Below are 19,777 nucleotides of genomic sequence, written 5' to 3'. Positions count from 1 at the left end.
AACCTCGACCCCGACCCCCATCCTCCCCCTTACTCCCCTGGCCCTTTACTCCAAACACGACCAAAAAGCAAGGAGAAAATCTTCAGTCGTCACTGCCTAACCAAGTTTAAAGGACCTCTACAATGTTTACATGAAAAGCAAGTGGGTGGCAGTTCGCCTGCGCTTCTCTCATCCGACCACTTCCCTTTCATTCCCTTGCTTTCCTGAATCTTAGAGTTACTATTTAACTAAATGGGGAATCTTTCTTGCATGGTTTTCATATAAAATTCAATGTTTTGCTCATTTTTTACAATTCTTCTGTATTTTTATATTAAGTACTTTTTAATATTTTGGAGATATATGAATATATATGTATAGGCTGAAGAGTTTGGTGACAGTACAGTACATGAATGAGATGAATCTAACGTGGACTCTGTCTTTTTACAGCTCTCTAAATATTTATGCCACGTGTGTCGTCTTGGTCACCTGATGTTAGGGCTCAGAAACCTGCAGTGACTTGTTTACTTCCTGTCGGCCGTTCAATTGGAATCTCAACAGTCGAGTCTCATCAGCCCCCCTTTTACATGAGTATATTCACTTTATCTAAGATGTTGTGACACACTACACGCTATGTGATTTCGCAGTTATCCAACTCCATTAGAGTTCAGCCAATGCAACGTGAATACAGCTAACTGTATCAAACATTAAATGGGAGTGTATAATTATTTATCCAACCTCTGGGTTTCTTTGTTTCTGTACTTTGAAGCTACTATGACTGATTTCTTTGAATGAGTGGACTGATGCTGTTTTCCAACTGACTGGTGTCGGAGCTGACGACTTTAAAGAGGATCACAGCTGTGTCCCGCTTCAGGTTTTGCCTCCTTTGAAGGGGGCGTGGCCTATGACAGCGTGTCTCATCCAAAACTAGCTGCAACCCCCTAATACGGACCAAAACTTGAGAACGTATCCTAAGGACCAAAGCAGAGCCGGCCCGAATCATAGAACAAACCAATGAGTCGCTTTGAGCCCCCGTGCCCCGAGGTCTTTGAAGTGGACCCATGGGGAAAAAAACTATCTAAACCCAACATGCATCTTTTTTTCTTTTATTTTTTTACTTAAAATATCTTAGTCCCATAGGAAGTCTATGGCCTCTGATCCAAAAGGGGACTCAAGGTCAGTTAGACCGCCCAAAGATGAATTGACCCGCTCCAAATCGTGATCTGAGACCTGGATAATACACTAAGACCCTACACGACCCAGTTAGACTAAATATGATTTGAACCAGCTTGACATTGTGTCAGGTCCCAGTTGCCAGAAACCGATTGGACCCATTAAAACCAAAGGTTCCCAAACAAATCTGTCTTTGAGTCTCTCTGTTAATGTCATTTCAGTATTGAAGGATATGTCCATCCATTGTTACCAGTCATTTAGAGCAATGGTTGTCAAACTAACTTCTTTTAAGTTTCGGGTTTCCATGACAAAATCATGGAGTGTTTTCAAATTTGATATTTGCACGTACCACAAAGACTTTTCGAACACTTTTTGTACTTTTTAAATTTTTCTTTCATAAATTGTAGTTGCTGTACATGTTTGCGTACTGGGGGGTGAGGGGACCGTTTAATAACGACTAAGGCCCCAAAAAGGCTCGGGCCGGCCCTGGACCACATGTGTCGTCTAAATTCAGGCCAAAGAAGGAGAGGACGCCGCATTTTTTTTATTTGGTTGTGAAATTCACACATTTAAGGAGGCATAGCCTGTGACGGGACACAGCTGCACCTGTAGATTTCATCGCCATTTTATACAACTAACAAACTTCAGAAACATTTCCCAGGAAGAGAGCAGGACTGTTAAAGCGCTCGTGACATCACTTCCTCTTCCTGCCGTGCGTCCGTTGGCTATGAACGAGACGCACCTTTCCAAACGATGACGTGTTTTCCTCTTTGTTTTTGTTCAACTGCTGAATCTGACAGAACACCTGTACAATGTAAATATTGTCATATAAGTGAATGAAGCATACCTGCTGTCTGTGTCGGTGACAGGAAATGGGAGAGGGGGCAATCAGCCAATCATCACCCAGCAAAGCTTTAAGGATGCTCTGCCAAAGTCGTTTTCTCTGTTTCTTTTCGTCTTCTGCACAAGTTTGTTTTTAGAAAGTTTGCAGTCACATGACCCCTCCCTCCCTCCTCCCACCCCCGTCCCTCCCTGCTGCCTGGATAAGATTGTCCCTCTGCTTTTGCCACGGCCTCTCTGTGGCTGTGGCGGTCGTCTGTTGGACTGGTTGGACTGGTTGCCCTCACATCTCATGCCAGGTGCACCGTGCAGCCCCGCCATCAGAGACGCTCCAGACCTGTTTGTGCTTCTGGTTTTTCCGAGACTCAGCAGCAGACTGAAAATATTCACCTGATTTTAGTTCTCTGAAGGTTCTTTTTTTTTTTTGTTTTCGGAGTTCAGAAGATCTCAGTTTTCCAATAGGACTTCTGTATGGAAAAGGAACTCGCTTCTTAATCCAGTCATTGTTCATTTTGACTGCTTCCTCTTCAGAGCACTGCCTTTTCTCAGAACAGCTTCCTGTTGTCGGATCTTAAGGAATTCTTTGGAGAACCTTCACGTCCACTTCAGCATTCACAAACAAAAAAATGGTTCAAACGAACTGGAATATCACAGTTGGAAAAGTCATAACCACTCAACATATATACCTGTATATTTATATATTATCTCTATATATTTATATCTAGTACATATATGTGTGTGTATATATATATATATATTAGATATAAGTACGTAGAAATATATATATGTATATGGTTTCTCAGTTGAACTTTATTGCAAAAAAGACTGAAAAAGATTTGTTTTCTGTAATTACTATGATACACAGTAATAGGCGTTGGTGTTATTTTTGTATAAACATAATATCATCTATGTGGCATGCATGACATATATACAAAATTTGGTGGTTTAAAGCAATATGTCCAACCTGGTGCGATTGGTTCTGTCGTGTTCTGTGTAGCCTAAAGCCACTCCGTGCGAAAAGAGATAAAAAAAAAAAAAATCAACAAAAAAAACAAAAAGAGAAACTGCATTTGGATAAAAGTAACTGTTCAGTATATGTGTTCAATGTTCTGTGTTCTGCATGTTTTAGTATGGAATGAAACATCCCAAAATGTTGACTTGTTTTTACCAAATGAATCTCGAATACACGCCCCAAACACATGCAGCATTACACAGAGACAAACACACACACACACTCATGTATTTGCACTGTGAGGTGAAACACACTGAGGAAATTAAAACTGTGTGACTTCTGATGGATGGATTGATGAAAGATTAAGATTCTTCTTTTCTTTTTCTTTTTTTGTTCCCATCGTCTCATTTTTATCCAGAAACAAAATAACTTAGCAGATCTGTCCGACCGCCCACCTCTCACCTGTTTCATCCTCCCGTCCCAACACACGCATACACATGCACACACACATATACACTCACTGAGACTCACAGATTCTCCTGAACTCATCACCCACTCATCTGTGCAGTGAGAGGAGGAGGGAGACGGTGATAGTTAACAGGCCTGAAACTTTCAGGTAGGCTTCTGCTCTGCAGGCGTCATCATCTCACCAATCACATCCATTGATCTCTGTGATCCATTATCCTCCTGCTTCTCTCCGCTGCTTCACGCTGGAGAGAAAAAAGTGAGGATAATGGAGTTTGTTGCTCACCTGTAAAAATGTCTGTGTTCATGTTAGAGTCCGACCGATAGAGCAGCTGATTTTATTCACCAGGGCAGAAGTGATTATTTAGAAATGTATCCACTGGAGCATACTAACGATTTTATGTACGGCTGCATCTGAGGATGAGTTTTATTATCAATCAGCTGTTTTTTATTTGTTTCTAATTGATCAGTAATGTCAGAAAATAGTGGAAACTTCCGTCACGTGTCCCAAACCTGAACCCATTCAGTTCACCTTCATATGTGGCGAAGAAAAGCAGCAAATCATCACATCTGAGAAGCTGAAATCTGAGAATGATTGACGTTAATTGATTATCAAAATATTAATTGATTGACAGAAAATGCTTTTTTGTTGGCTAATTATTTTAGCTCTAGTAAAATGTCTCACTCGTCACAATTTAATCATCAAATGTAATGGATCTTTATTAAAATGTTTCATCAGTATCGATCGGAATCTAACTCCCTGATCACTGACAGTCTGGTGGTTGTGATGTGATGACAGATTTGTAGTTTTAAAAAAAGATCCTTCACTGATAGTTACTTGGATTTGCATTTTAATCTGCCATAAAAAAAGATATATTTTATTCTTGTCTGGATGTTAATGTCTAAAACACCATGAAAACCTCAAGACACAACAAAACTGCTGAAGTCACAACATGTTCCTCTTAAGATTTCTATTATTCAACATAAAACTCAGTCAGCTTTAGATTTGTAGGACATTATTTTCTCTTTGGAAGGAGGTAGGCTAGCAGTTTCCCTTCGCTTCCAGTCTTTGTGCTAAGCTAGGCTAAAACATGAACTATGTCATATTTCTGTACTGAACACAGAGATGAAACTGATCGAAAAATCTGACTCTGGTAAAGAGCGAAAACGAGTATTACGGAAAAATGTATTAACAGACAGCAGCAGGATTCAAAGACAAGCGAGCGATTATCTACCAGAGTTTATACTTTATATATCTGCTCAGACTGACTTTTCTCATCAGGCCACTTTACCTGTCGTTGTGTTTGGTTTTTATCAGGGTGTGGAAGTGGTCGTTGTGGTGACAGTGTTGACGGCATTTAAAGCTTTGTGTCAATGTCGGAGTGAATGTTGGACTTTGTGGTCACGTTGAGATGTTGTTGAGACGGTAGTTTGGCAAATCTGGCAGCCAGGATTCAAGAAATACTGAGGTCATGAATCCAAGTCAGTCTCATTGCAACCAAAAATAAATTCTCGGGTTTTGATTATTTGGATTTTTTCCTTTTTATTTAATCACCTATTCAATTACTGTTTATATTTTATGTGTAGTTTATTCCCCCAATATTGTTTAAAAGCTTTCTATTTGGCGTAGATGAAGTCAAATTATTTCTTTGGTCCAGATTGTAAATATCTTAACAGCTATTTAATACATTTACGTTAAATTTTGTACAAATGTTCCTCGGAGGATAAATCTTTATGACTCAAGTGATCCTCCGACTTTACATCTGTCTCCATCACCAGGTTCACATTTGTAGTTTTGAGTGAAATGTTTAAACATCTGTTGGATGGATTGTCATGAAATTTGCCACAAGCATTAATTTCCCCTGAATAATTGATCATAATCACTTCGGTGATCGGTGGCTGCCATCATAAGGTCATTTTTTGTGTATTTTATGCAGAAATATCTGCAAAACTAACTGTGTTCCATCAGCCTCAGCTGTACTTTGTGTTTAGTGCTAATTAGCAAATGTTATGTAACTAAGATGGTGAACATGATGAATATTAATACCTGCTAAACGTCAGCATTTTAGCATTGTGGTAATGTTAACATACTGGTGTTAGCGTTTAGCTCAGAGCTCTGGTACATGACTGTAGACTCTCAGTGGTGTTTAAATGTAGAGAGGACACGACCTCAGTGTCTTCTGTTGTCCTGTCTGACAGATTCTGAGCCTCAGCAGTGATTTGTTTGTGAGCCAAAATAAAACTTCCTGTGCTTCCCTGTGTGTGTGTGTGTGTGTGTGTGTGTGTGTGTGTGTGTGTGTCAGGTGGGCTGTTGGCTGTCGATGAAAGTGTGTTTCGTCAGTGTGTCTACGTGTGTGTGTGTCGCTCTCATCCTGTCTGTTTCTATCAAACATCCTCCTCCTGTTTGCTTCAATCTATGCAACAGAATCCTCCAGTTTGGCTCCAAGTAATTCATCTGGTTTCTCACTTTCTCTCCCTCACACTCTCACTCTGTCTGCTCGTCTCTCGTCTCTTAACCTGCTTTTTATTTTTCAGTTCTTTCTACAAACAGAACCACGACACCTGTACATTGATGTATGTATGTGTGTGTGTGTGTGTGTGTGTGTGTGTGTGCGCGCGACAGGTGCACACACACTCATGTTGTTTTCTTTACTCTTTTGTAAGATATGATCATGTGGAATGCCTTGGTCTTAGTGTCATGTCGTTTGAACTTAAGCTGAACAAAAGATGATAATCAAGCAACTTAGTAAAAGTTGTTACATAAGTATATATATATAATATATAAATATATATAAATATATACAAATCTATATACATAAAATAAAGCCATTGGAATTTGAAATAATTCAGTGTCCATTTGTGATTCTTTTTTAAAGATTTTATATATATGTATATATCATCACTCTGTTCGGGTTCATTTCAATGACCTGCTCACTGTACACTGTCCTGCTTATTACACAGCTACTCTCTAAAGAACATCAGTAATTTGATTCCCCCCCCCCAAAAAAAAGTACTTAAATTTATTTTAATTCATTTTATTGACTTTCACTAAGTGTCTATGATCAGAGCTGTGTCCACAGCCTGTTTTTCAGAAATAATCCTAACAAAGCCATGTAATGTGCACACACAGACACACACACACACACACACACACACACACACACATACACACACAATCCGCAGATAGGGGAAGTGGCTGACATCAAGAAATCCCAGCAGTGGCTAAAAAAAGCCGGCCTGAAGGACAGCACAGAGGCCTGGAACATGGCAGCACAAGAACAGACCCTGAGCAGCAGATCCATAGAGACAAGAGTCTACCACACCAGACAGGACCCCTGGTGCAGTCTCTGCAAAGAGGCTCCTGAGACAGTGCAGCACATAGTAGTAGGAAGGTGCAAGCTGGGACACCGTACACCGAGAGGCACAACCAAGAGGCTGGGATAGTGTACAGAAAGATCTGTGCCGAGTATGGACAAGAACTCCCAAATCCTGAGGGACTTCAAGTTCCAGACTGACATAGTGGTGGTTGACACGGAGCAGTAGAGGGCAGTTGTGGTAGATGTGGCAATACCAGCTGAGAGTAATATCAGGCATAAAGAGCGTGAAAAGACTGAGCAGTGACAGGGACTGAAGGAATATCTGGAATACATGTGGAAGGCGAGGTCCAAGTCCAAGTACAGATAAAAGCATTAGGGCCTGTGACCCCCAAACTGGGAGAGTAGCTGCAGCAAATCCCAGGTATAGCATCTGAGGTCTCTGTCCAGATGAGTGCCGTCCTAGGAACAGCTAAGATACTGCGCAGAACCCTCAAACTCCCAGGGCTCCAGAGGACCTGAGCTTCAAGAAGACGCACACCATCCCCACCAAGTGGGGTGAGAGGGAGATTATATATATTAGAGCTGTCAATCAGTAAGAAAATAATCTAATTAATTACATGCTCTGTGATAAATTAATCTAAATTGATTGCGTACATTATTTTTTTCTGTGAAAGTACTTTTTAAAAAATCAGGTCAAATGAATTTTGGCAGATGTGTTGTAGTAAAGCTGTTGGATGGACACTATCCTCTACCACCCAAACTGGTTTGCAGTCCATTTTGCAAGAGGATAAGTTAGTCAGCCACAGGTAGACTTACCCAGTTTGTGTCTAAACACCTGGTCGAATGTGGTTCGAGGAGGCTGGATGCTAGCGCTAGCATCGGAGGTTTTGCTAGCTTGGACCTCCGGGTTCACTAATAAATGCTTGCATTGAGGTGATATTTCAGGCATGAAGTACTCCAATGGTACGAAAATTCCTTGCTGCAGAAATTGCAGGGAACTATGCTCTTATCAACAGTTCATCCTGTGACAAAGCCACGGTGGCCTTCAATGATGTCTCCACTGAGCTGTAACGTTAGCTAGCTTAGTGGTGCTGGGTGAGCTAGCAGTAGATGCACGCTTCCTTCGGCACAGTGATACATTTGGTGGCTGTAGTTCAGTAGACAGAAAATAGTTTCTACATGAAACTGCTCACAACAAGGTCTGTGGATTATTATTAGTAACTGGGTCATGGCTTCTGGAGAGAGACATTGCTGTGGAGTTTTTCAAATGTATTTTTTTGGCGCTTTGAGCACCACAAGCTGAGTGACATCTAGTTCTATTATACTGGAGAGAAGGCAGACATCTCTACTGCTGATATCTCCAACACTCAGCAACTCACACCAAAACAATCTATATTGATAGATAGTAAGAGGTAAAATACGTATTTTTGATTTGGGGGTGAACTTTCCCTTTAATTTAGATTTACTTTTATCTCCTATAACTACACTGCAAACTGTTGATGCAGCTACACTTATTGATGCTCGTCATTCAGACACCTCCAAGCTGGTAAATCTCTTCCTGTTCAGGATGTTTTAAGCTGTAACACAAAAACTGTGATTTATCTCATAACTTGGCCATATGCCATTTGCAGATAAAACCAGTGGGGAGCTTCGTTGTTACTTCAGATGTAAAAATATGAATTTCCCTCGTGTTTAAAATAATCATCCTATTTCATCTGTAGATACATGGACATTGAAAAGGTTTCTCTCCCAAGAAGAGGCTGTGATTTAGTCTGCTACTTAGACGCAAATCATACTGGACTTACTGGTTAAACACTTAACACCTTATTGTCTCAATACCAAATTTGATCTCAAATATTTTTTGTTAAATTAACACATTTACTGTGTTATTATTTTTTATTTTTTATTCATTTGGACTGACTCACAGCAATGGTTAATCTGAACTCCTTTCAAAGTCCTATAAGAACTGTGACTGTAATAAACATTCCCACCTCGAGAGGGCGCTATTCAACAGTTGTCATACATCAGACAAATCCAAGTGTTTCAAGTCTCCTTCTCATTTCCCAGTTTGTACATTCCCAATTCCTTTCCTAGCCTCCTCTCCTTGCATCTTCGTCCTTTCCACCTGAGATGCCATTGGAGGAAGCAAGGAAGTGACACCTGGAAAGAGGAGTCGAGGCAACAGTTAGCAAAATAAGGCATTCATACGTTAGAGTCATCATTTTAAAGCAAGGTGAATTAAGTATGATGTGTAGCAAAGCTGCCATTGTATATCCTTGCTGTGTGTCACGCATCATTCATACGCCATGGGTGCCAAAAGACCTCTGCAAAGGGTGCACCTGTGCATCGTCTCTCCTCTAAAGTCTCTCCTCAAGATGCATTTTAGGAACTGAAACATCCCTCAAAATGGCGTGCTGAGATTGCTTTCCGGGTCGGAGGCAGGAGGAGAGAGGAAACAAGGAAGCACTAAATCGACAATTGAGAAAAGCCCCCTGTCGAAATCTGCAGCTGCAGATGTGATGAAACTCTTCCTCATCCTTAGAAGCCTTCAGCTGCTCAGTGCAACACTGCCACCATGTGGTCACCAGACTGGCTTACACCAGAGGGACCTCCTCCTGCTGCAGGACAGCAACAAATCAGAGCTGTGTATGCATGATGAGACATAGTAATAACATTTTAATCTTTAAATAAATGAAGCAGATGACAGTAAATATTGACTTTATACACACTGAGCTCAGTAATCACGCAAAGTGGAGTCTGCTCAGGAAACTCAGAATCACCTGTCTTGTATTAGACTTCACCTAAAATCCAAGGCCAAACCCGAAGTAAATTAAAAGCTGTTCTTGTTCCATATGTAGTACATGTATGTTCTCGTTAGAGAAGATAATGCTGAAATTTTTTTCCACAAGTCAGAATCATTGTAAGCATTTCTGTCATTGAAGTTTCAACACACTGAAATAAAAGTTTTTTTTATTTCATTTTTTTATCTTCACCTGAATATTTTCTTTAAAAAAAGATGCTGCAGATGACTGGAATGCAGAACTGGAAGGTATAAACTGTAAAACACAATGGGGCCCAACACATTTTCAGTCCGACCTCGTCACATATTGACGTTTGGTCATGGATTTTCCACATCAAGATATGGCGTGCAAGGTACCCTGGGTGTGTTGGTTGTTGACATTCTGGGACGCTGTGTCAAGATCTGCCTGTTACATGCATTGTCTTCTTTCAAAATACACTTCCTAACACGTGGTTAGGTTTAGACAAAAAGAACAGGGTTTGGCTTTAGAATCTTAGAGGACGCAAACACTGCTCTCTCGGGTGAAGGTCAGTGTTTGTTGGACCCAATCCGACGGTGCTGTTTAACTATAATGGCAGCCGGCTCCGTATCATGCCTACGTTAAAGGACACCTTTTTTTGTTGGTTTCTGATGCCTCAAGTCACTGTCCAAGTGCCAGATTTCGACGACTTCAGAGTGAGATCGGGCTCTGGGGCCATATCATGAAGCCTTACTGTATATAAAAACACTTCTATAAAACCTAAATTGATAAGAAATGCTGTTTTTTCATAAGACAACATAGGAGCAATGTGTTTATAATTTCTTTACATTCATAACAGTTTGTCATTGATTACAAGAGCATGTTAGTGTTCCCTGTTTCCCCTTCCTACTGTCTCGTGTTTGTTTTCAGTCTGTCTCTGTGTGTTTGCTGGGTGTAGCCTTCTGGTTCCCTCCTCCTGCCAGTCCTCCTGAGTGCCAGCAGCTGCTGAACCTGCACACCTGAACCTCATCTACAGTCAAGCCACTGCAGTATGGGAGGCCGTTTACACGTACACAGTGATTTTGATAAACGGAGACATCTTCCTTCGTTTGTGCCCTTCGTTTACACGCAAACGGAGATTTCTCCTCTGAAAACGAGTCTTTCTAAAAACTCCGGCCAGAGTGGAGATTTTGGAAAACTCCGGTTGCGCGTTTGCATGTAAACTGAGATAAATGGAGATAAACGGAGTTATAGGCAGCCGACGTCACAGTATGCACCGGAAGTTGCGCCTGTGTCAAAAGTGCGACCTATGTTGCTATGGTGACAATGGATACATGGAAGGCTTGAGCTTCTCGTTACACTGCCACCTACAGGTTTGGCATGCCAGCTCTCCATAGTGGGTTTACCTGTTCATCCACCATGGATTTCTGTACTGTGGATTGCTTCGCCATGTGGCTGTACATTCCGCCTTTGAGTGTGCGCCACGGTTTCCACTCTTCATCTTCATCATCACCGCTGGCAAGACCCTCTCTGTTTACAGTTGGCTTTGCACAGTGGTGTCGGCTTCTCTTGAGAGTACTCCTGGTTGTGGATTCCCTGCTTGTCTGACATTGCTTACTGCCTGGTCCCTCATGGTACCATTGCACACAATTGAACTGCTTGCTGTGTGTGTGTGTCCGGTTGATGCCGGCTACTCCCCTGTTTTGGGATCCCTCCTAATTGCTCCTCCTGAGGTTTCTAACGTTTTTGTTTTTCTTGGGGAGTTTTTCCTTATCCGCTGTGAGGGTCCAAGGACAGAGGGATGTCGTACGTTGTAAAGCCCTCTGCAAATTGTGATTTGTGATATAAGGCTTTATAAATAAAATTGAATTGGGGTACGTTATTGATCTCATTCTCCGCAGCTGGAAAGGTGATGCAAACTGTGTTCTCCAAGAGCTGAAATGAAACCTTCACCTTGTTGTCTGTCTCTAAATTAATGTTACAAATTGGTTCCCACAAACCGGCCCCTTTAGTATGTCAACTAACTAATGGCAAATCTCTAATTCCAACTGTAGGAAAGTCAGCTGCTCCAGTGTGCAGTGGTGGTCACAGTTAAATGAATACAGCAACATCATCTGCAAAAAAGCAAGAATACAAAACTGACGTCAACAAACAGCAGTGATTTAAGATGTTTTTTGTCCTGTCTGAATTAAAGGTCTTAGGATAGAAGGTGCTGTGAAATGATTTTTTTTTCATACAACAAACAAGTGGTTGGATTTAGGAAAAAAAAACAAAACAGGGTTTGACTTAAGAAACATACGAGATGCAAATGCCACTCTCTTGGGTGAAAGTCAGCATTTGTTGGACCCATCCACCACCCCTCCTGCCTGCCCCAGTCGGACTTTTGCCACCTTAACTTTCGTCCTTGTCCTACTGTGTTTCCCCCTGACACTGCTGGGCACCATTAAACTTTAACAGCAATCCAGCGCGTATCAAGCTGACGTTAGACACTTTTTTTCGTTGGTTTCTGATGCTGCAAGTCACTGCCCAAGTGCCGGATTCCGATGATTTCAAAGTGAGACCAGGCTCCCTAAACCTGACCTCCATAACTTAACGTTAATTATGTAACGTACATTAAGGACGTAACGTCATTCGTGGAGCACAAATTCGTAAGATATCATACGAACCATTCTATGAGAATACGTTGGGTTAATCACATGTTGCTCTGAGCAGGAAGTGCAAAAAATGCAGCTTTGTTCATGTTGTTTATATCTTTAATAAAGAAAAAGTCTGACGTCTTGTCGTATGTTCAGCTAACAAATTGTTGATCATGGCCAGTAATGAAAACCATCTTGAATCGACTCTGAACCCGCTCCTGGGACCTCTGGAGCTGTCTCATGGTTAAGTATTTTTGATGAATACCTGCCATTCCTAAATTTGCCAGTAGAATTTAAATTTGTATAAATACAGGTCCTGATCGGCTCCTGTTCTTCCTGCTGTGATAAATTTTTCTTCCATCTGCTGATTAGTTTCTTCTCTTTTTCTTCTCAGGCTCACCACATCTCTATTTCTTCTCTGTCCATCTCTATTTGTCTTTGACTTTCTTCACACCACCGTCATTTACTTTCTAATGGACTAAATCACTTGTCCTCTCTCCATCTCTCCACCCACGAGCCTCTGACTTCAGCCTACATTTCTCACTGAGGGAAACTCGTCCTGGAAGGTGTTGTCAAGACGACTGCGTCTTTAACGGTGACTGTGTTGACACCGCGGCAACCAGGGACTCCAGTTTATTTGGGGTTCATTAGTGCTTGAGGTGGTGGTTGTAATGTCAAGGAGCCTCAGAGGAGCTCCAGGCGACAAGCATCTTAACTACAGACAGAGTGTGTTTAGAAAAATTTAAACCTGAGCCGACAGACGGTTTGCTGACGTTCAGTTGTTTATCCTCACTGACTCATCTCTGTGTGTCTGCACCTTCAAACATCAATAACACCATTCGGCCCCATTTTTATAAATTCCTCTTTGTCAGACGCCTGAATCTCTCCAAGAGAAGTAGGGCGGATTAGACCAGAAAATAGAAAAATGATAATCCCTCAATTGAATTTCATCCTTCTTTTCAAAACACCTGATTATGTAAAGAGTATCTGTGAATGTTTAAACCTCTTCCTCTGTCACACTGAGGTGCAGGAGGCTGTTTGGGATTGTGTTCACACAAATAACCCGGACAGTGTTTGATATTTTTCACTCTACACACAAACATGACATGTCAGAGAGACGACGGATGCTGACGTTTGTTTCATTAACAAATCAAACGCCCCACTTTGAATTTGTTGTGATGATAAGCATGTGGGAGGTCTTAAATAGTGTGTGTGTGTGTGTGTGTGTGTGTGTGTGTGTGTGTCAGGGGGCTTTTATAAAAAGGTCTGGAGGTTGACCCTGAAGCCAGTTTAGTGTCTGATCATTAAACGAGCAGCTGTCACCAACAGGGACGATCAATGTAAGTACCTTTAAGGGACTGTCATCGCTTAACAAAGCTCAGAGTGTGACTTTGTGTGTTTGGGTGTACGAGTTCTTCTAGCTTTGTTTTTTAGTTACACTTCTGTAACCTCTGTATCCTGCTCTTCTGTCAAAGGTCGCCTCTGTAAATATGATGATTTATGTTCAACTTGTTTGTCTGTTTTGGGACAAACTGCTTTGTGATTTTTTTAGGCAACACATTTTCCTGTCAAAGTTAAAAAAGTCTGACTTTATAGGTCATTGTGATGTATTTAAAAAGCCAGTAACAGATAACGTTTTTTGTCAGATTAACATGAAAAACTGAGGAGTTGAATATCAGAGTTGTTCTTTTTCCATTTGTGTATTTCATTAATTAACTTACAGCTGGACAAAACAGAGGTAATTTTGAGTTGAATTTAGTTTAGTTTAGTTAAGAAGGAACGATGCAAATTAATATTTGAATGCCAGAATTTGCCAAAAGGTAATTTCTTCAGCCAAGATGTTACACAAGGCTACCTAAAATACAACAAAGCACAAAAAAGACTTCTTTGAACACAACAAGAAATGATTTTAACTTGATTGTTTAGTCACAAGAATGTGAAGATCATCAAATGTGTGATTCAGTGCTCAAACCTGAGGTTGATGCAATATAAGAAGACATACAATTTTTAAAAGCACTAGAGGCAGTAGTGACATATTTCCATATATAACAAAATTGTGACACTAGCAGGATTTATTATTTTTAGGCTATTAGCAGCAGAAAAGACTTCCATTGTTTTAATTGGTTACTGAAAGATCTATAAGTGTTTAGTTCTCTGATATGAATTGGATTTACATTCCACTCTCGAACCTCTTACAGACCATTTTCACTGGCTAAAAGCACTTTTCCTCTCCTCTGAGACGTTTGTCTTAGTTTGAATGTTTATATGTTTTTCTTTTCTGCTTCGATCCAGCATCCCAACCGGAGTTGGGTTACATTCGTACGTTGTTATATAGTGGTGGATATGCTGAAGTGTCACAATGAAACTTTACATTTCAGCAATGCTGTGGTTAAATTGAAGTCAGGTTTAGGCACAAAAAACACTTATGGTGAAGAGAAGATCACATTTTGGTTTCAAATACTCACTTTTTGTGGCCGTACCCCAGCTGAAAATGCAGCGATGTCTTGGTTAAAAGAAAAAACACTTTTTGAGGCAGCATCTGCAGTGGAAATACAGCGACAGCTCAGTAAAACACAACCTGTATTGTTTTTTGGTCACACATAATGGTCTGCAGCTTGGCAGGCATCTTGCTTTGGTGTCTCACCATCCACAACCACCTTCTCCCGATGACAAACTTGGCTCCTCTACATGAAATCAGAAATACATTGCTTTAGAAACGTTGATATGACATGTATGATGCCAACATTTTCTTCTATTGACGGGGCTGTTGGATCAATCGATCAGCTTGACGCTCAGTCCTACAAACCTACAGTTGCAACCCATCTGACTCCGAAGACGTTGAAATTCGATGCTTGGGCAGTGACTTTCAGCATCAGACACTACTGAAAAAAGGCGTCCTTTAACCTAAACCCAACCACGTGCGTTAGTCATCAAATAGCATTGTTGTACTGATGTAGTGCATTTATTTTGAAAGAGACTGTATGTAAATATTACGTTTCCTGTGAAAACAGAAGGGAAATTTAAATGAAGACAATGCATATAACAGGCAGAACTTGACACGATGTCTCAGAACGTCAACAACCAATACACCCATACCAGGGTATGTTGTATCTGGATGTAAAAAGTCCATGAGCAAACATCAATATATGACGAGGCAGGAGCGAGAATGAGTTGATAGTTACCAATAACGCCTTCGTCTGCATAGACCCACAGAGACGTTTACATGTGTCTTCAGAAAAACATAAGTCAAGTCAGAGAGGGGAGGAACCTGAGCTCTGATTGGTTGCTCATCTTACCCATTATCGCATCTGCTTTCAAGAATTGCAACCTTTTAAACATTTAACATGAATTTCCATTTTTTTTGTCCAGTTAAAATGTATAAAATTGAAAAATAAGAGCCCAAAATCTTTATTTGGTCTTGACTTACAGTGATCCTCAAATCAAAATGTATCTTTGGAGATCAAACACTTGGCAACGTGACAAAAAAAAAAGGTCACTGTTTTCAGCTGTGTTCACTTTGGTCTGTACAGGAAAACAACACAGCGTCAATGCAGCTGTGTGCACAGCTCATCTTACGTCATGTGTACGCTAAATTCAAGAAGGAGAAGATTAGTATCTAAACATTGGCTTGAGTGCGTCAGATGATTGAGGGCAAAGATGTAGATCAGACATGTGATTGGCAAAGGACAAAAAGCAGGGAAATAAACAGGATTTATTTCTATCTATATTCTGAAGGTTTTTACAGAGGGTATTCAGATGTCTTTCAGAGCCTGATGTATGGAACATTTTAATCCTACAAACATGGTGACAATGGATTTTTCATGGCAGTTGAGATTAATTGTTTGATTTACAGAGTGATGAAAAGAGATATCCAAAATCCTCTCTGTCTCTTATGTGTCAGCAAAATGACACAAGAATTTTGAGCGTGGCTGTCTCTAATGTTCAGATTTCCGTTATGGAAATATATGCAAATCAGCATATATTTAAAGGGGAACAACACTTAAATTAAGAATCCCAATATGTTTTTTCCGTGATCAAGGAAAGGTTAATCAATATTTGTGAACATGAGCTGCTCCCTCTCAAAGCCACAAACCAGAGAAGTAAAGGCCTGAACATACTCGGGCATACTATTAGCGGAACGGACTCCGCAAGGAATGTCCGCAGTCATTCGGGCTTTCATAGTCGAGCACACTTGTTGTGAAAAATGTGTGAAAAATACATGCCCAGCAGTCACTGGTGTGCGGAGCGGAGTCCACGTGGTCGTAAAATCTGAGCTTTGTGCGCACAGGGCTTGCGGACGTCCGCTTTGAGTCCGTGCGGACCTCCGCGGAGTCCGTTCCGCGGAGTCCGTTCCGCGTACGTTCCGCCCGAGTATGTTCGGGCCTTAAGTCTCAAACTTGTGATGTCATAGGGTATAAAGTCTGGAGCTGCTCCACAGACAATCACAGTCCATCTGATGCTCGTTTTGTTTCAGTTTTTGCCGTTTCATCACTCCTATATATGCAGCTGTAGCCAGTATCTCACTATCACTATCCTCATTCATATTTTAAGAAGCTACAAATTATATTCAGCCACAAAGTAAGCCTGAAAAGCTGCAAATCAGAACAAAAGTTGTTGCATAGAGATGATACACCATCTCATATAGTTGCATTGGTGTAAACCAGCAGGTTTTTAGAACGTTGCAGAACAGCGGATTGAAAGTAGTTGCCTGTTTCAACTCATCTCATCGTGAATCTTTAGTCTGAACTGGGATTAAAGAGCAACTCCAGACTTTATACCCTATGACATCACAAATTTGTGTTTAGCATTTCAGTTTTTGGATTTGGGAGAGAGCTGTTAATGTGAACTAATATTTTTGGACTGTCTTCGACCACAGGAATAACATGTATGAATTCTGACAATGGGTGTAGTTCTCCTTTGATTAGATAATCCCTCATTTGCATATTTAAACACAAATTTTCTAAAATCTTAAAATACAAAAAGTTTTTGTCTGAATGTAAGTCTTCAACTGGGGAAGTTTCATGGTGATATCTTTTTGTTAAAAATTCTACTGTATTCACCCGTACTGTAGGCACATTGTATTTCGTGTAGCTCAGATATACAACATTTATTTTTCTGACTTTTCACAAATCTTTGCTCTTTTCTAATGAGTGATTGCACTTCTTTTGAACTCAAGAAGTTATTAAAGTATAACAACAGCAATGAAAATCAGTTTCTCTTTGAACTTGTCATGACTGATGGAGCCAACCAGTGGTGTAGTCGAGGGTAGAAACAGGTATGCAGGATATACTCACCTCTTTTTCTGCTGTTTATAGCATATGCACTGATCAGCCAAAAAGCCACTGGTAGATATAGGAGAGTAAACTCATTTTTTCCCAGGTAACCTACCCATCTACCCAGAAGTATAAGTACCTCTACACCACTGGATCCAACCAGTGACAAGTGGTTAAAAATAGATATTGCTTCAGGGGTCACAAACCAAAAAGGTTGGGAAAGCTGATCCAACTAGCTAGATGTTTTTTGATGCTCCCTGATCTTTTGTCTTTGACATGAAGTGTTTGTTGCTGTTTTGTTTCAGAAGATGCAGATTTCCCACAGGCCTGTGCAGTGGCTCGCTGTCATGCTTCTTGTCAACTTTACAACCGCCCAGTGTCAACAGAACGAGAGGTGAGACGCCTGTTCCCGCCCAATGTCAATGTGTTTACATGCTAACTGTAAATGCTTGTTAACTGCTTTGACACAGAAGTAGAGTAGGTTCATGAATGTAGCAGTAGGGACATGTTTGGTGTCATCAGCTGTAGCAGAGGAGCACTTTTGAATATATACAGACCCAGAATCACAGCAAAACATCAAAATGTCCACACAAACACATCAGCTTCCTATACTCCCAAAAAGGACAAAAACATCACAGATTCAACATAAAAGAGAAACCTGAGTCAAATTTAAAGTCAGTGCTATATACATTTCAGCATTCAGCTGTATCAGTATTATCTTTCTTTCTTCAGTGTATTTTGAATCTGTGTTTGGATGAACTGTCTGATTTCTCTCTCCCTGCAGTCGCCGAGCTGTGACCGAACACCAGCTGATGCACGACCGCAGCCGAAACATCCAGAGTCTCAAGAGACTCATCTGGCTGTCCAGCGCCATCGAGGGTCTCCACACCGCCCAGACTCGGTCTGCTGCGTACAGCCCCACAAAGGTCCTGAACCTGTCTCTGAATCCAGCGCTGGTCCCTGCTGCTGTGAGCCCCCAGCCCACCCGGGTGCAGAGCCTCCTGAGAGACTTCTTTAATCCCTACCTGACTCAACAGCCAGACAGAGAGGCCTAACGTCACTTTGATACACAAACATAAAGTGAACATGTATATAAGAAATAATCATTATCATTTGTCTTTGGTGCTAAGACACTAAGACACTTATTCAGGTGCAGACATGTCCAAATGTCTTCAAAAGTTTAAAAGCAGATTAAATGTTTTGTTCCAGAGGGCGTTCATTCCTGTTCCTAGGGTCCTGCATTCCCCACATGTATATGGCACATAATGGGAACCTGAAAAAGCTGTTAGCTGTTAGCTGTTTTGACCAAAAGTTTATTTTGGAGAGGAAGAGACATCTGCAGATAATTCACCTGATGGTAAAAACGTCCTGAACAGTGAACACAAAGGGAATTCTAAACAGGAGAAGTTTCCGCTGGTTGTAATCTGCAATCCTTACCACTAGACACAACTAAATCCCCCTAAATCATACACACTGTTCCTTTAATATGACATGAGTTTGGTTAGGGGTCTATAAGCATGATCCTGAGAGTCCTGAAATTTCACTGGCACAGGTCTCAGTCTAGATATTAGTTACTCTTTCTGCCTGAACAGTAAGTCCCAAACTCATCTCAGCTCTAAATTCAAAATAATAACAATTAGTCATCCAATTAATTCACCAATTAAAAGAGAGGAAAATGTAAAACAAAAGATAAAAAAGGAGAAAAATAATTATTTAACCTTTTGGGGTTAGGAAATCGATAGTAGATAACTACTGCCATGTCCATACAGGTTTAGATAAGGAGAGAGGTCCAGTGTCAGGTTAGAGTCAGAGAGCTCTAACAATCAACTACTGCTTTCACCAAAGGTCAGGGTTAACTGGATTTTTTAAAAATATATTTATGATATATTTTAACTTGAAATGGGTCAAATTCGACCCAGACAAAATAGGAGTGTTAATGTGCTAACAGAATATTAAACTGGGAAACATAGTACCCTGGGAACACAGATAAGGTCCTGTGATGAAGCATTGGTCAAGGTGAACTTCATTACACTTATATCAAGAGCTGGATGATATGACCAAAAGATAAAAATGTTTTCAAGTGTGGGGATGATTCATAGTTTTAATCATTTTTATTCCTGTAAGAAAAAAAACAAGACTAAGAAACAACTGAAACGTCATATTTTCTGGTCTGTATGTGCAAAAAACTGAGAATATGTGGCTCGTTGGTCTCGGGGTCTAATTTTCAGTTACAGTGTGAAAGGTCTGGGGTTCAAATCCCGGCCCAGCCCTGTATTAACTGCATATCATGTCTCAGTACGTGTACTTTGTGCAATGACAATAAATAAATGACCAAAGACTTACGCCTGTTGCATTTACATGTTGTACAACACTGACTGACCATATA

General features: G+C 40.7%; 1 protein-coding gene across 1 annotated transcript; it reads left to right on the top strand.

Annotated features, from left to right (window-relative positions):
* Nucleotides 1-13,347: 13,347 nt before the first annotated feature.
* pth4 (parathyroid hormone 4) lies at nucleotides 13,348-19,733 on the top strand. The gene is made up of 3 exons (XM_033627481.2): nucleotides 13,348-13,458; nucleotides 17,697-17,785; nucleotides 18,176-19,733. Exons 2-3 carry the CDS (start codon nucleotides 17,700-17,702, stop codon nucleotides 18,444-18,446), a joined length of 357 nt encoding a protein of 118 aa, XP_033483372.1. The 5' UTR covers nucleotides 13,348-13,458; nucleotides 17,697-17,699; the 3' UTR covers nucleotides 18,447-19,733.
* The last annotated feature ends 44 nt before the right edge of the window (nucleotides 19,734-19,777 follow it).

This window comes from Epinephelus lanceolatus, chromosome 1 (genome assembly GCF_041903045.1).
Source record: "Epinephelus lanceolatus isolate andai-2023 chromosome 1, ASM4190304v1, whole genome shotgun sequence".
In the NCBI taxonomy this organism is placed as follows: Eukaryota; Metazoa; Chordata; class Actinopteri; order Perciformes; family Serranidae; genus Epinephelus; species Epinephelus lanceolatus.
Note: the sequence above shows the minus strand (reverse complement) of the source record. Positions and strands in the feature narration are given on the sequence as shown.

What these genes read in the sequence shown, in the direction of transcription:
- pth4 (XM_033627481.2), top strand. Translation starts at nt 17,700, where the DNA reads ATGCAGATTTCCCACAGGCCTGTGCAGTGGCTCGCTGTCATGCTTCTT. An exon ending in CAGTGTCAACAGAACGAGAG is followed by an intron (nt 17,786 to 18,175) that starts GTGAGACGCCTG and finishes CTCTCCCTGCAG; the next exon opens with TCGCCGAGCTGTGACCGAAC.